Here is a 15,861-nt window from a genome sequence, read left to right on the forward strand (position 1 = left end):
TAATTTCAAATAATTTCATTTGTTACTAAGTATTATTGTTTTGAGCCACCACCCCCACCCCCACCTATTTCAAGAGGTTGCCCAAAAAAAAAGTTGGCGGGTGGCCTATAGGTCAGACGTTGGTTGTAGGTGATCATTTGCTGATAACATTCCTGCTGTTTAGGTCAAAGTTTGAATCCCACAACACCGCCGGCACTAAGAGGGCCGCGTTCACTCAGGTGCTCAAGCAGACGACACCCTCACTGCTCTGAGACGCGGAGAGCAAGCGACCAAGCGCGCGAGCACCGCGGGAGTGGGCGGGGTCAGCGGGCAATTTGAATCCGGGGCGGTGAGGCGGCAGGAAGAGGGCGGGCCTAACACCAGCTTCCGGCGGAAGCGCGCTGGAGCAAGATGGCCACTACCAAGCGCGTGCTGTACGTGGGTGAGCAGGCGCGGGAGTTAGGCGGGGTCTGGAGAATCGATCCTTAGTGGGCAGGGACGTGGGGAGGGACACGTCCCTGGATGGCGTGGGCGGCGAGCAGCTGTCAAGGCCGGGTCAGTGGCAGTACTAATTTACCTCAGTACAGGAGCTCGAAACGCAGCGGCGGTCCTTTCAGCTTCATTTCTAGTCCGCTAAGGTCCACCAGGGCACGCAGAAGTCGTAGAGAAATACCATGGTCTCCCCAGTCCTCGCACCCATTCATTTTACACACAGTGCAGCAGAGGCACAGCACCAGCACCAGCTCCAGGCCTAGAGGCAGGAGTTTCAATACTATACAGTGGGACTAATGTCAGTATCACAGTTTGATAAGGGCTGTGGTGGGGGCGAACGAGGATTACATGCTTGGGTGCGGGCAGAAACGATTTGTTCATCAGGAGAGGTGAAAACAAAACTCCAGCGGATGCGTTGACGCTGGAGTTGGGGAGCAGAAGTTAGCCAGGAAGCCAAGAAGAGGCAAAGCTGTTTAGTGCCGCAAGAGCAGAAACCCAGAGATGTGAAAGGTCTGACACCCCGGAGCAAGTGGGTCATTTTTCAGGCAAACCAGGGGAACTGGGAGAACAAAATGAAAGATTCAGGGAAGGTGAACAAAGCTTTGTTGTGTACATGGTTAAGGAGTTTGCACTTTGTCCTGGGGACGATGAGAAACCTTTGAAAGAGTCTAAGTGGAGATGATGGGCTCATTTTTGCAATTTCCTAAGAGCTCTCAGATTGTCTTTGGGGAGCTGACAGAGAATGGAGGCAGGGAAATAGTTGTGAAGCTATTGTGGGAATCCAGGCGATGAGAGCCTGCAAGAAGGATAAAGAAATTAAGCTTCATATGTGTGGGTGGGCAGAAGGTGAGAAATGTCTGTGTGACAAAAAGATTAGCTGGAAAGATCCCTGCCCTTTGGCCTGCATGCTAACTGGCTGGAAGGACTTCTGCAAGATTATTGAGGACAGTGGCTCAGAAAGCTCTTGACTTGTTTGCAGGAGGACTGGCAGAAGAGGTGGACGACAAAGTTCTTCATGCTGCTTTTATTCCTTTCGGAGACATCACAGATATTCAGATTCCTCTGGATTATGAAACAGGTGAGTTTTGGTATGTGTCATGTTCAGAACCTATCTACTAAGAAAAGAACTTTTTCAAAAAATACATGAATATACATGACTCAGGCTCGGAATGTACCTCAGTGGTAGAATGTGCTTGTCTAGCACATTCAAAGCTGGGGTGTGATCCTCAGTACAATAAATAAAAGTGCATTTTATTTTTTTATTTTTTTATTGAGAAATAGCAATGAGATAGTTTCAAAACAAGTTACAATAATTGATACATTGCATATTGTTGTCTTCCTAGTAATTATTCATGTAGTATAAGATGCAGACATAATATCCTGTCCAAACACTGTTAATACAAATCTTTCTTCTCACTGAATTAAGAGAAAGTAGTTGTATATCTATCCTATGTTGTATATTTCACTACAAAATAGTCCTTCATTTATATACCCCTTTTGTCAGAGATGGGTATTCCATTGCCATTTAAATATTGTAGGTGCAGAAATTCAGCAATACAATATAGTTCAGTAGATCATAATAGTAGTCGGCTATCCATAGGACTGGCAATGTCAGAAGTTGTTGACTTGAGGCTTTTACAGCTCAGCATATTAATATGGCTTTACTTTTTTTTTATTTTAATTTTTATTTTTTGGTAGTTTTTTTTTTTTGGCTTTACTTTTTATACCTCGTTTTTATACTTTGTTGGATAGTTAAGGCCAAGATAAAAAGTGCATTTTAAATATGATTGGTACATGGGAACAGAGGATACTTCTCTAGGTCAGTATGACTAATCTTTTTTTTTTTTTTTTAATTTATTTATTTATTTGTGTGTGTGTGTATGTGTGTGTGGCCAGCTCAGCCCACCAGGAGGCAGGGCTGGCTGGCATGTGGTGCTGGGGGATTGAACCATGGTCCCTCTGCTTTGTTAAGCTTGTTCTAAGTAGGTGCTTTAGACCACTGAGCCATCTCACCAGCCCAGTATGACTAATCTTGATGCTGAAAGATTCTGAGGCTGTGTGGTGGTGGACTGTAAAAACTTTACAGTCTCTTATTTTTTTTATTTGAAATAAGTCAAATTTTTTAGTAGACAAATAGGAATGAACTACATTGAGGTCTGAGTGTTGTTTCAGACTATTTTCTGGGTTCACTATTATACCTTATCCTTTCTTGACTAATAAGTGGAGCAGCAGGAAAGCCTGGCCCAGTATTGAGGCTTTGGCCTCTGTGCGTATGAATGGCTGTTCCTTCAGCTGGCATTATGGTTATGCCTCAGTTTTGCATTGTATCTTTATTGTAATTTTTAAGATCAGAGTTCTAGACCCAACTCTGTCTTATCAACCTTGCATGTGATTGTTAGCAGTCTTTAAACTCTGGGCCTGGGAAATCTTTATTTGCAAAAACAATAAATTTAGGTTAGTTGTGTTAGGGCCTTTCTAGTCACTGAACTTTAATCATTAAATTAACGTTGTTGCACCAGGGATGTAGTTCATTGGCATAGTACCTGCCTGGAAGGGGCCCTGAGTTTGATTTCCAGTACTGAAAAAGAAAATAGTGAAAGAAAGAAAGAAAGAAAGAAGAAAAGAAAAGAAAGCTAGCTTTAAAAAAATTAACAGTGTCGTTTGGCCTGTCTAGTTAGATCAGCATTTGCCTGAAAACTGAATATCCTATAAGGTTTTTTCTTTCCTATAAGTTTTTATAATTCATACATTATGTATGTCCAGTTGATGTTAAAATTGTAATATGGATGAGTAATTGATATGTTAAAATGACTTCAGTTTTTAGTTGCCTTGCCTGCAAAGACTTAAGGCTTAAGTTTGGTTCTAGTAGAAGAATTAAATACCAACTTTAAAGATTAAAAGCATAGTTCACTAATTATGTCCACTAAGTAAGTTTGTTATTGCTTAAAATATTGCTTAAAAGGAATCAAAACAGTAGAGAGTGATTGGGTAGAATTTCTAGTGTCTGAATATGATATATAATTGACTTCACTGTTTTGTGACCATTTTGTTCCTTCTCATTGCCCTCTGTCTGGTCATTACTTGTTTTCTGTGTTTCTTTTTTGCAGAAAAGCACCGAGGTTTTGCTTTTGTTGAATTTGAGTTGGCAGAGGTGAGAAAATTCTGTTTTATGTTCTGGTTTATGTTTATAGTTCCTAATTGTAAAGGAAGCTGTCAGGTTTTTAGCTAAATTTCTGGGCCTTAGATTAATGCTTCCAGAGAGATTAAAAGAGCTGGCTTTAAAAAAAAAAAAAAAAAAAATCTTTTAACTAATTTATTTATTTGGTACAAGGTCTGGTGATCCTTGTATCTCAGCCTCCCCAGCACTGGGATTACAGGCTTGTGCCACCACACCTGGTTTTGGTGGCTGGCACAGTGCAGGGCTGGCATTGCATCTGGTGCTCGGGACCAAGCCTGGGTCTTTGCTTGCCAGGCAGGTGCTTAGACCACTGAGTTATCTCCCCAGATCTTTCTTTTTTTTTTCTTTTTGAGACAGGGTTTCAGAATGTAGTTCAGGTTGGCATTGAACTCCCCAGCTGACCTGAAACTTGTAGTTATCCTCCTGCCTCAGCCTTCCAAGGCTGGGATTACAAGTGTACCAAAACCTGGCTCAGAAGTGGTGCTTGAAAGAAAGATCCTCTCACTTAATCAGACTGTGCACTGTGAATAACAAATGTCTCACGCCTTTGCCAGGCCCTGCCCCTCCAGCTCAGCTTTCCTGCAGTCCTATTCATTAAGCATTCTTGGGCTGACTTTTTGTCTTCAGCTGGGTGGCACATTGCATCCCTACCAGATTAAAAGTCAGCTCAGAAATGGTCTTTGTTAGACACACATACAGCCTAGGAAAGAAGTACAGACAGACGTGACCTGTTCCTACTTAATTCTTTGCCACTGTGTGTGAGAGAGTTTAAAGGCATGAACATTCAGCTATAAGCCTAAGTGTATACTTTATCTTTCCTTGCAGGATGCAGCAGCAGCTATTGACAACATGGTATGGTTGGAACTCTCCTTGTAACCGAAGTTGTTATTTGGTGGGACACAAGACTTTGCTCGTATTTTGGTTTTCAGAACTCTCAAAGTGTCAAGTTGTTTAGGGAAGTAAATACATGCTGTAAAAGTATTCATTGTCCATTGAGTACTTGCAAAATCATTCCTTATTCAGACTTCTTTCCCCATGTAACAATGTAAGTTCTAATCATCCTTATTGGCCTATCTCTTACTGTCTTCCTGGTATCTAGGATAATAAATTACAAATAGTGCAAATTGATTGCACTGAAACTGCTTATTTTACAGAAGAGGTAGGATTTCATCAAATGTTCAGCCAGTTAACAATGGAGAAGGGAAATTCAATAAGGATAATGACAGAGTGTGCTACTGATGCAAATGATTTGAGTGCTCTGGGAAAGTCCTTAAAAAACATGATGGTGCTCTTCAGTGTCTGTTCCCTCCTTTAAAAGCTTATATGCAATTTTCGTGTCAGATACAATGTGCATACTGTTGGTAGAATTTTGTTGGAAAAAAATACTTCAGATTAATCAGCTCTTGTTACATTATTACCAATCAGTACATAGTTTATCCTGAATATTAACTTTAAGAAACTCATGGGGGTAGGAGCCGGGGAGATGGCTCAGTGGAGTAAGTGCCTCCCTGGCAAGCTCAAGGGTCTGAGTTCAATCCCCGGTTCCGCCAAAAAAAAAAAAAAACCAAACAAGAAACTCATGGGGCCGGGGAGATAGTTCAGTGGAATAAGTGCTTCCCTGGCAAGCTCATGGGCCTGAGTTCAATCCCCAGTTCCATCAAAAAAAAGAAAAGAAAAGAAACTAACATTTTCATTATTTTTAGTTGTATCACAAGTCATAGACAAAAAGAAAAAAAAATGTTTTTTCAATGAAGTTTTCCTTACAGCCTTAAGTGGATCCAGATTAAGTGACCTTGTTCAGTGCAAATTATCTTTGAATAATGAAATTCTCCTTTACTCCCTGTTCTGTATCACCCATTCACCAATTATATTCTTTAGCTGTCAGACAGATCACTTTTCACTGTTGGAAAGCTGATCTTCGCTTTTTAAGAACTTAGGTTTTGGGAGACTGTGTTTATCTTTGTAATTTCGTTCCCCAGAGCTCAGAGTTCTTTTGAAGTGACAGCTCGGCCCTCTCTTTATGGATTCTTTATAGTGCGAGCATAACTTGCTGCTAGGCATTCAGAGGTTAAGGAAATAGAAATCCCTTAATGAGCATGTTTTAGAAGTAAATGCAGAGCTTTTTGGCTCTTTTAATCTGGAAGAGTTTCAGCAACTGGATTTTGAATTTTTTCAGAATGAATCTGAGCTCTTTGGACGGACAATTCGTGTCAATTTGGCCAAACCAATGAGAATTAAAGAGGGTTCCTCCAGACCAGGTGAGTGGGAGCAACTCGCAGATCCCTACTGTATCCTCCAGGTCTGCCTTACTTGGAAGTTGGTGCTAACTGCTGCTTTCTAGCAATCAGGAGTGGAGGATGGTTCACAATGGCAAAGGGCATATAGTGCCTTTATGTAGCAACAGAGTGATTGTTTCTTTTATGAGAATCTTCCTATTTTTCTTGGAACTATTTCTGAGAAATAGTGCCCCATCGAGGGCTGGAACCAGCAAAGGCATATCTTTGCCTTTGGCATAATTCTTTTAAGAGTTGGAGCTTAAGGATTTTGCCCAGTGGGAGTTTTCCTTGCTCTGGGCAGCTCTCCAAAGGGTCTCCTTCAGCTGAGAGAGTAGCAAAGGCTTTTCCTTCTTGCTGACTAGAGCAGCTACTTGACAGTTGCCTGGTGACTTGACTTTATTGACATTAGTTTGATTCTTTCCTTTCAGTTTGGTCAGATGATGACTGGTTGAAGAAGTTTTCTGGGAAGACTCTTGAAGAGAATAAAGAGGAAGAAGGGGCAGAAACTCCCAAGGTAGAAACCCAGGAGGTGAGATTAACACTTTTTTTTTTTTTTTTTTTAAAGACAGCGTCTTGCTACACAATTCAGGCTGGGCTTGAATTCACTATGTAGCCCTGGCTGGCCTTGAGCTCTTGGCAATCCTCTTGCCTCAGCCTCTGGAGTGCTGGGATTGCAACTATGCACCACTACACCCAAGCAAGAAGGCTTGTGCTTCCAGAGGAATTGATACTTTCCATAGGAGACATTTTCTTAAAAATTTGTTTGTTGTTTTTTTTAATTTGCAAGTATGTACCGTAGAAGCACAGAACACTGATATTGAACTTAGTATTTTGGAGAAGGCAGTGTTGAGTGAATAAAAGGGAGATGCTTTAGGCTCTCATGCTCTGCCACAGATTTGCAGTGCCAGCTGAGGCAGAGTAGTCCAAGTGCTCTTCATCCTGCCTGGCAGCCGTTCCTTCACTGAGGAGTCTGGCACCAGGCTGTCTCCTGTTTCTGCCCTGTTGCAGGGGAGACACAAGGTAGCAGGCCTTCCAGTCAGCCAGTGTGGAATCAAGCCTCTTCCCTTCCTGGAGAGCCCTACCCGGCACTTCCCCTGGTTCTCAGCACACCTTCCATACCAATGCTTGGGCTTTCCCTCTTCTACGTTCTTGTGAGCCTCGTCAGTCTCCTGTGCTTCATCTTTGCTCCACTCCAGTTGTCAGTCTCTGAGAGTGCGCAGCACTACTATGCTGCTGACTTTCAGCCTGTGTTTCTAGTGCTAAGCTTCAAATTTTTCGCTCCACAAATCTCACAGGTGCCTTGAAGTTGGCCTAGAAGGGACCTCCTTCCCTTTCTCTAGTTCTGCCTTCTGTATTCTCACTCATGGTTAATCCTTCCAGCCACTGTTGACCCAAGCCAGAAATTTAAATGCAGAGCAGAATGCCTAAAGTGACCCTCAGTAGGTGGAATTCCACCAGGTCATGCTTGGCCCACTTTTAAGATAAAGCCAACAAGCAAGTAGGTCTGACCAAGTGGGAGCCCAAAGTAAGGTGCCAGCCTCCATTGTCCTCTGAGCTTCTAGGTGCAAGCAGGACAGGTCCTTCTGCTTTTGTGTGTTGTCCGATAGTACTGCAAACTGGATTGGAGGGAGGAGCTAATGGGACATGAGTGGGTACATGAACTGGAGTGTGCTGTGTGGGCTCAAGCTGGGGATTGAGGAGCTGCATACTGTGAGCAAGCTGCAGCGCAGGGGATGGGATGACTGTGTCTCAGAATGGGGCTGCTGTTTCCATGGACGACTTCTCCTGCAGCCCTGTCGAGGCCTAGTACCATCCCTTCTGCACATTTGCCCAGCCTGCCTGCTGCAGTTGTATTCTAGGTGGGTGCAGAACAATACTTATGCTCCTACTCAGGGAATCATGGACTCGTCTCTAACAGTTTCCTCTGCACATAGGGAGAGCCCCCTGCAAAAAAGACACGGTCAAATCCTCAGGTGTACATGGACATCAAGATCGGGAACAAGCCAGCCGGCCGTATCCAGATGCTCCTGCGTTCTGATGTCGTGCCCATGACAGCAGGTGAGAAGGGCCCTACTGCACTCAGGGCAGTAGGTAGGTGGCTAAGCAGAAGCTTGCCAGGGTTCTTGCCGCCGCAGTTCTTATGCCCTTGACAGAGTCAGTTTCACAAGGTTTGTTTTAATAAAAAGTGTTTTTTATTAAGCCTACAGTAAATCTGATCACTAGGCAGACATGGACAAAAAATAGTGAGCTGTCCCCTGATGTTGAGCCTTGCCCCATTCCAGCACTGCTCATTATCCCGCAGAGACAGCTGAGTTCAGATCCTATACAGTTGGTTTTTACTTCTATGGGTAGATGCTTTGTATTTGTACTACCTGTTTTTGGTTTGTTTTAATTTAACTTAATTTTTTTTTTTTTTTTTTTTTTTGGTATTTTATGAAAGGGTCTACAGGGTGTTCAGAGTCTCACTCCTAGATCAAACTCATACTGACGCACATGTTTACATCCTCCCAAGTGCTGGGATTACAGGCATGCTCCACCACGCCCAGTCTCAGTTGCCATCTCAGCACACCCTGGGGGCGGGGCTGGCATGAAAGGCCTGGGGTGTTTTAATTTTAGACATTATCTTTTGACTTTGAGTTTCAGGAATTCACTGTTTTCCCCCATACTGGGAATTAAACCAGGGACACACTAAAAGTTGCCCAGGTGCAACTCAAACTTGTAGTCTTCCTGCCAGAATGTGTCTTACCTGTCACTGCACCCTGCCTAAGGATTTAGCTTTTTAAAATCCCTTTTAGTACCCACTCCTCCAGGTTCATACCCTCTTGCTTCTCTCCCAGACCGAAGGCTCTGCATCCAGCTGTTTGCCATCCTAGTGAAGAGACAGGAGAATCAGTCTATAAACTTCCATTTCCCTTTGTGATGATGGTACCTCAGCCTCCTTTGTGCAGTGTGTTCTGATCCAGAACCCTTGTGCTTTAACCCACCAGCTAGCAGGCCTCTGCTGGGCACCAGGCCAAAAAAGGGGCAGCCCAGACCCACAGGGCCAAGGAAAACTTCTCAGGAATCAATTGCTTTCTTAAACAGGGCTCACCCAGACATGCTGTTTTAGAATCATTGTCACATTTATATCTGAGTGTTTGGCATATAAACTGATTTGTTTGTTGGGTTTTCCCAACCTCGAGAGTCAGCTTTCTCAGGTCTGTTATGTCTGTTATGACTTGTCTCTTTGTTTTCTAGCTTTCAGATTTTTCTGTTGCTATTGTCTTCTCCCTACCTTTTTGTTTATTTGTTTTGTGCTACTGGGATGCATAACTTACGGACACTCTTCTACAGAGCTACAACTCTCTCCCTTTTATTTTGAGACAGTCTTGCTGAGTTATCCAGGCAGAACTTGAACCTACAATTTTCTTTCCTCAGCCTCCTAGAGTGCTGGAGCTCCGGGCAGAACTTGAACCTACAGTTTTCCTGCCTCAGCCTCCCAGAGTGCTGGGGCTCTAGGTGCCACCACACCTCGCTTTCCCACTTTTCTTTATTTTGGTTGCTCTCACCATTTTTAAATATACCATTACCCTCATTCCCACCAGCAGTGTGTGAAGTTCCCCAATTTCTCCATCTTCTCCAGTGCTTGTGAAGTGGTATCTCATTGTGGTTTCCATTTCCACTTCCCTAATTACTAATGTAGAGCATCTGTGAATTCATTGGCTATTAACTGAATCAATTGTCTTTTTCTTGGTTTTTTGCTGCTTGTTTATTTTGAGCCAATCTTGCTTTGTCATACAGGCTGGCCTCAAACTCACTATGGAGCCCAATGTCATACAGGCTGGCCTCAAAGTTGTGGTGATCCTCCTGCCTCAAGCTCCTAAGTGCTCGTTACAGGTGTGCACCGTAACCTCCAGCTGTGTTGTTGAATTATATCTGGAAATTAAAGCCTAGTCAAATATGGCTTCACATAAATTCTCCCATTCTGTGGGTTGCCTTTCATTATTAATATTAAGTGCCCTCCTTTGCACAAAAATTTTTAATTTTTTTGTTTGTTTGTTTCTGTTTTTGGTACTTAGGACCAAAATTGAACTTAGGACCTTTCACTTGTGAGCAAAGTCTCCAGCCCTAAAAGTTTTTAACTTTAATGTATCTATTGTGTTTTTCTTTTGTTACCTCTGCCTTTGGAGTCATATTTAAGAAACCATAGCCAAATCCCAGGTTGTGAAGATTTGCCTTATGCTTTCTTCTAAGATCCTTTGGGTTCCCTCTTTAAAACAATTTCCATCAATGCAGTGTGGTGTGGGGAGGCAGGAGAGCTGGGATGAACACAGAGTATGCAGGCCTCCTTTAATCATGAAGAAGTCATTATCACAAAAGTTTACAAGGAGCCTCTCTGAAAAATAAAAATACAGTTGACCTTCCTTCTCCAGGGATTTTACATCTCTGGATTCATCCACTCACAGGTCACAGATTAGTTGAGGGAAAAATTTAGTACACCTATGCTCAATCTATTTTTGCTTTGTTTTTTGAGATATAGTCTCACTATGTAGTCCAAGTTGGCTTTGAACTCCCAGTGTCCTGGGTGCTGGGATTACAAATATGTACCACCATGCCCATCCTGTACTGAATCTACTTTTTTTTTTTTTATTTCCTAGACAATTCTGTATATCAACTATTCACATAGCATTTTCATTGTATTAGGTATTGTAAGTTATCCAGAGATGATTTCAGGTATACAGGAAAGTACCTGCATGTGGCACCCAGCTATAATCCCAGTACTCAGGAGGTTGAGTTAGGATGATTGTCCCAAGTTTAGGGCTAGCCTGGGCTACATATGCTTATGTGCATATATGCACGTAAAGGTTATAAGGGACTTTTGATATGAGTAGCACCAGATTTTGCTATCTGCAAAGGGTCTTAGAACCAGTCCCATATAAATACCAAAGGATGAACATTTGAGGTTTCATTTGTCTGGCTCTATCTTCTAACCTCAGCACTTTGTCCTTTCTCGACCTCAGAGAATTTCCGCTGCCTATGCACCCATGAAAAGGGCTATGGGTTCAAGGGAAGCAGCTTCCACCGCATCATCCCCCAGTTCATGTGCCAGGCTGGGGATTTCACAAACCACAATGGCACCGGGGGCAAGTCCATCTACGGGAAGAAGTTTGATGATGAAAACTTTATACTCAAGCACACAGGACCAGGTAAAAGGTGTGGGGACTCGTGGCAAGGGAGGCCGGGCTGGGCTGGGAGGACAGCTATGGTCTGGCTGTGAGACAGAGGCCTAGGGAAGAGTGGGACCTCACTGCATCACACCTCTGGTAGCCTAGCTTCGGTCCCATGATCTACCCTGAATCCCTTTGTTTCTCTCCCACCTTGTCAGACTTGCTTAGTAAAATTTCAGCAGTTGGTCCCCCTACAACTGGAGAAAAACACAGAATTGTCTTGCAAGATCCCACGTGAATTTCATGGCTGCAGTTCTGACCTGCTTTGCCTTGCAGATGCTCTGTCCTAGTAAACGACAGTTCCTTTCCCACCTTTACTGCTGAGGCCTCTCCGGCACCCTCTAGTTTAGCCTGCTGTCTCGCCACCTACCTCTCCACACTTGTATGCTCTGACTGTCTTCCGAGTACAGAGACCAGCTGCTGTGCTGTGGACTCTATCCTGCCTCCTCCCCTACTTCAGAACTTGGCTTTAGCTCTTGTCTCTCTGCCTCTGTGATCCACTTCCCCTCTACCAGATCAGTGTGTCAGCTTATAATCAGTGCCTGTATTTTATTTATTTTGTTTGGGGTATATAGTTCAGGCTGGCCTTGAACTCATGGTGATCCTTCTGCCTCAGTCTCCTAAGAGCTGGGATTATAGGCATGCGCCACCATACATGATAGTCATAGTCTTTAAAAAAAAAAAAAAAGTATCCTTGGGAGGTGAGATGTAGAAAGATAGCAAGTTGAAGGCCAGCCTGGGCAGGTTAGTGAACTTTGCCTCAAAACAAAAAGGATTAGGGGAGGGCTGACCAGATAGCTCAGCATACTGAAGTGCCTGCTTAGGCAGATGCAGCAGCTGGGGTTCAATTCCTGGCATACTGTGCCAGCCCCGCCCCTGGGGTGCACTGAGATGGAGATTGAGACTGAGTGTGGCGGCGCATGCCTGTAATCTCAGCTCTTGGGAGGCTGAAAACAGGAGAATCACTATAAGTCTGATCTATGAAGTAAGACCCTGTAGACCCTGTACTAAATACATTTTTAAAAAAGGAAGAAAGGAAAGAAAGAAAAGGGTTGGGGCACCCTTGGGTTTAATCCCTACTACCACACAAAATAAAAACTAACAAAAAAATAATCTTCTCCCAAAGGAATTGCTAAATTTATTAGCCAGCTATGGTGGCACATGCTTGTAATCCGAGCAGTTGGGAGGCTGAGACAGAACGACTCATGATTTTGAGGTCAGCCCAGGCTACATAGTGAGACATGTGCAGAACAGATTGTACAGAGGCATTCTTGCACTTATATTCCCCCATAGCTACCACCCGTGTCTCTGGTAAGGATTGAACCCAGGGCCTGCAACATCCTAGGCAATATTCTTCCAGTGAACTACACACTCACCCTTTTATGCTTCATGCTGAGCCAGGGACTTGCAGGGTTGCCTGTGCAACCTCAAACATGTGGTCTGCCTCAGCCTCCTGAATGGATAGGATTACAAGCATGAACCACGTGCCTGCACTGGTCCATCTTTCAAGTAAAACTTGGAAAAAGTTTAGACTGCCAGGCGTGGTGCCACATGCCTGTAATCCCAGCACTCAGGAGGCTGAGGCAGGAGGATTATTCCAAGTTTGAAGGCAGTCTGGGTGACATAATGAGTTCAAGGCCAGTCTGAACTACATAGTGAGACCCTGTTGCAGAATACAAAACAAAAGGGTTATTATGGGTTTTTTGTTTTGTTTTGTTTTGTTTTTTTGTTTTGTTTTGTTTTGTATTTAGGACAGGGTCTACAGGGTCTCACTGCATAGATTGGACTGTAGTGGTCCTCCTTTTTACAGCCTCCCAAGTGCTGGGATCACAGGCATATGACAACACACCCAGTCTCAAAACAAAAGTTTAGACTACGCTTGAAAATGTAACAGCCTCATTGTCTTCATTTTCTCTAAGCCTTTTCAACCAGGCTTCTAGTTGCAACCACTCTTCCCTGTTGCCAGTAGCCAGTTCTGGGCCTTTATCTTATTCCTTCTCCTAGCAACATTTTATACCGTTACCCCGTGCTCCTTGCATCTTCCTTCACTTTGCTGGCAGGACTCCTCCCTTTTCTGGTTGCCTTTTGCTTCATTGGCAGCTTTTTCCGGCTTTGCCATCTCGTGTTTCCTACTTACCCCCTAAATTGAAGTGGCTCAGAGCTCAGCTACTTTCTCCATAGATTCTGCTGCCCACGCCTCCTTTTTCTGACAGTTTGTACTACCCTTCTTCACTATGCTGGACGGAAAACATAGATGCCATAGCTGCCTGCCCACGGAGTTACTCTAGAAGCTGATACTGTTTTTTTAATACAAAAAGTGTATTTCTGGACGTAAATGCGCAAATACAGCTGTGCCAGCAGATAGCGCTGTTACTTGGATGTGTGCACCTGTGCTCAGCTGCATCAGTTAGAAATGCAGGCAGGTGTCTGCCAGCTGCTGAGTGCAAGGTGACAGGAGCCTGTGAAGTGATAGAGAAGACTGACTGGGATTCCAAGTGGAGAGCCATTGCCTGTTAATGTTGTAGGTGCTGGGGATATAGTTTAGTAGCACAGTGCCTGCCTGGCAAGTGCAAGGTCATGAGTTCTATTCCTTTTTTTTTTTTTTTTTTTTTGTATTTTAGAGAATGGTCTACAGGGTGTTCAGGGTCTTACTACTAGATTGGACTCATAGGGATCTGCCTGTTTACAACCTCCCAAGAGCTGGGATTATAGGCACATGCCACCACACCCAACCTCAGTTGCCTCAATGTGCCCCAGGGACGGGACGGCCTGGGGATTGAACCCCCAGCTCCTGTGCCTGCTTGAAGGTGCTTTAATCCACTGAGCTATTTGGCCGGCCCGTGAGTTCTATTTCTGATACCAAAAAGAATATGCCTGATATATAGTTGTATTAGAAGACTCTAGCCAAAATAAAAACCCTCAAAAATGTTGGGATTAGACCTTAGGTACAGGTAATTACAAACACATTTTCACCGTCACCAATATGAGCAGGATGTGGGACACTTCTGCATTGTACATGACTTTGCAGAATATGTAGCCTTTGGGGCTGTGCTCACTGAATGCCAATAGCACTGCTTAGTGTGTCTGACAACCAAAAACATGTTCAGTGTCTTAAACAGCCCCTGGGAAGGACCAACCCCACTGAGTCACTGTGCTGAGGAGTCATGTTCAGGCCTAGAGCTTTCACTGAGATCTAAGTTGACTTTGTCCACACTCCGAGTTCCTGTCCATTTGTCCATGTGTGGCCTTTACTGAGTGTCCCATGGGCCCCTCCAACATCACAGGACCAAAACAATGCTTACTCTTTTCCCCCAGATCATTCTACTGATCCTTCCTATTTTGATAAAGACACCCCTGTCCATTTGGCTACTGATCAGAAACTTAGGGCTCACCCTTGACTCCTCTGCCACCTATATAGCACAACTGTCCCTTCATGACACCTCCTAGCCCAGCTGCATGACACACACATGTGAACACATGTACAGTCCTTTAATGACCCTTTTCTACTGACTGAACATTACCCCAATGGACTGCTTTGCTCATTAGTGTCCAGAGCTTAATAGGGTCTGATTATAAACTAGGTAATAATTGTTAAATAAGGAATAAAAGGATAGATCAATATAAATGATTAAAACAACCCTCTTCAACCTGTGTCACTACTGATTGACAGACAAGGTGGCCGCACCTTCTGGCTGGTGTCCCCAGTGAGGCTGCAGTGGAAGGGCTGGGGACAGGGTAGAGGAAACTGATGATTGTGTTCTCCCAGGCCTCCTTTCCATGGCCAACTCTGGCCCAAACACAAATGGCTCGCAGTTCTTTCTGACCTGTGACAAGACGGACTGGCTAGATGGCAAGCACGTGGTGTTTGGGGAGGTCACCGAAGGCCTGGATGTCTTGCGGCAGATTGAGGTAGGTGGCACCCTGTGGGAGGATGGGCAGGGGCTGCCTCTGCCTGGTTCCAGGCAGGAGGCTTTCCCTAATCTCTTTAGTCCCCTGACTTGGCCTCCTCTTCTGTTCCTCCCACAAAGGCCCAGGGCAGCAAGGACGGGAAGCCGAAGCAGAAGGTGATCATCGCCGACTGTGGGGAGTACATGTGAGGTGGCACCACCAGTTCCCTCTCTGCTCCCTGCGTGTCCTGTGGGAAGCAAGCAGTGCTGTGTCCGAGCTCCTCCTTGGGCCAGCTTGGAGCAGCTCCTCTGGAGCATGGCCTGGACTTGGTATGAGCTCCTGCCAGGTGCACTGTGTGCCTGTGGCCAGTGCGGTACCACCCTCCCCACCATGGATAGCCGAGTGTGTCCACTCGCTTTCCCAGGTGTGGCTGCCAAGTCTGCCCTGGCCCACCTGAGGCTCCTGGATACTTTCTTTGCTAAAATAAATCCTGATTCTTTTATTACTGCCTCCAGAGAGTTCCTAGGAGCTGTCAGATTTCATCTATGGCTAAGCTGTGCTCCAGAGATGGGCTAGCAAGTAGATAAGGCAGTTCCTGCCCCACAGCTTTTTCTTCTCCCATGGGCATATTCCGTTAGGTGGCAGTGACACATCTTCATGCCAGATGTCTTGTGAGATGATGTAGGGGCAATGGAAATCAAAGATAGTACAGAAGTTTCTGTTTTCTGCTTTCTTGTCCCTGCTAATACAGCCTCGACCAGTCTTGTAGCCAGTGAATATGCTGATTAGCCTCAGTGGTCCATTAACTTTATTTTATAGGGTTTTGTTTGTTTTTTGTTTT

At 44.4% G+C, this 15,861-nt stretch overlaps 1 protein-coding gene across 1 annotated transcript; it reads left to right on the plus strand.

The window, feature by feature from the left end:
* Positions 1-372: 372 nt before the first annotated feature.
* On the plus strand, positions 373-15,522 carry Ppie (peptidylprolyl isomerase E). The gene is made up of 10 exons (XM_004641063.2): positions 373-421; positions 1,451-1,549; positions 3,579-3,622; positions 4,475-4,501; positions 5,826-5,907; positions 6,354-6,454; positions 7,860-7,983; positions 10,926-11,111; positions 14,899-15,041; positions 15,161-15,522. The coding sequence occupies exons 1-10, from the start codon at positions 391-393 to the stop codon at positions 15,227-15,229; spliced, it is 906 nt and encodes a 301-aa protein (XP_004641120.1). The 5' UTR covers positions 373-390; the 3' UTR covers positions 15,230-15,522.
* Positions 15,523-15,861: the final 339 nt, after the last annotated feature.

The sequence above is a fragment of the Octodon degus genome, unplaced genomic scaffold, assembly GCF_000260255.1.
Source record: "Octodon degus isolate 3935 unplaced genomic scaffold, OctDeg1.0 scaffold00130, whole genome shotgun sequence".
NCBI classification, from domain to species: domain Eukaryota; kingdom Metazoa; phylum Chordata; class Mammalia; order Rodentia; family Octodontidae; genus Octodon; species Octodon degus.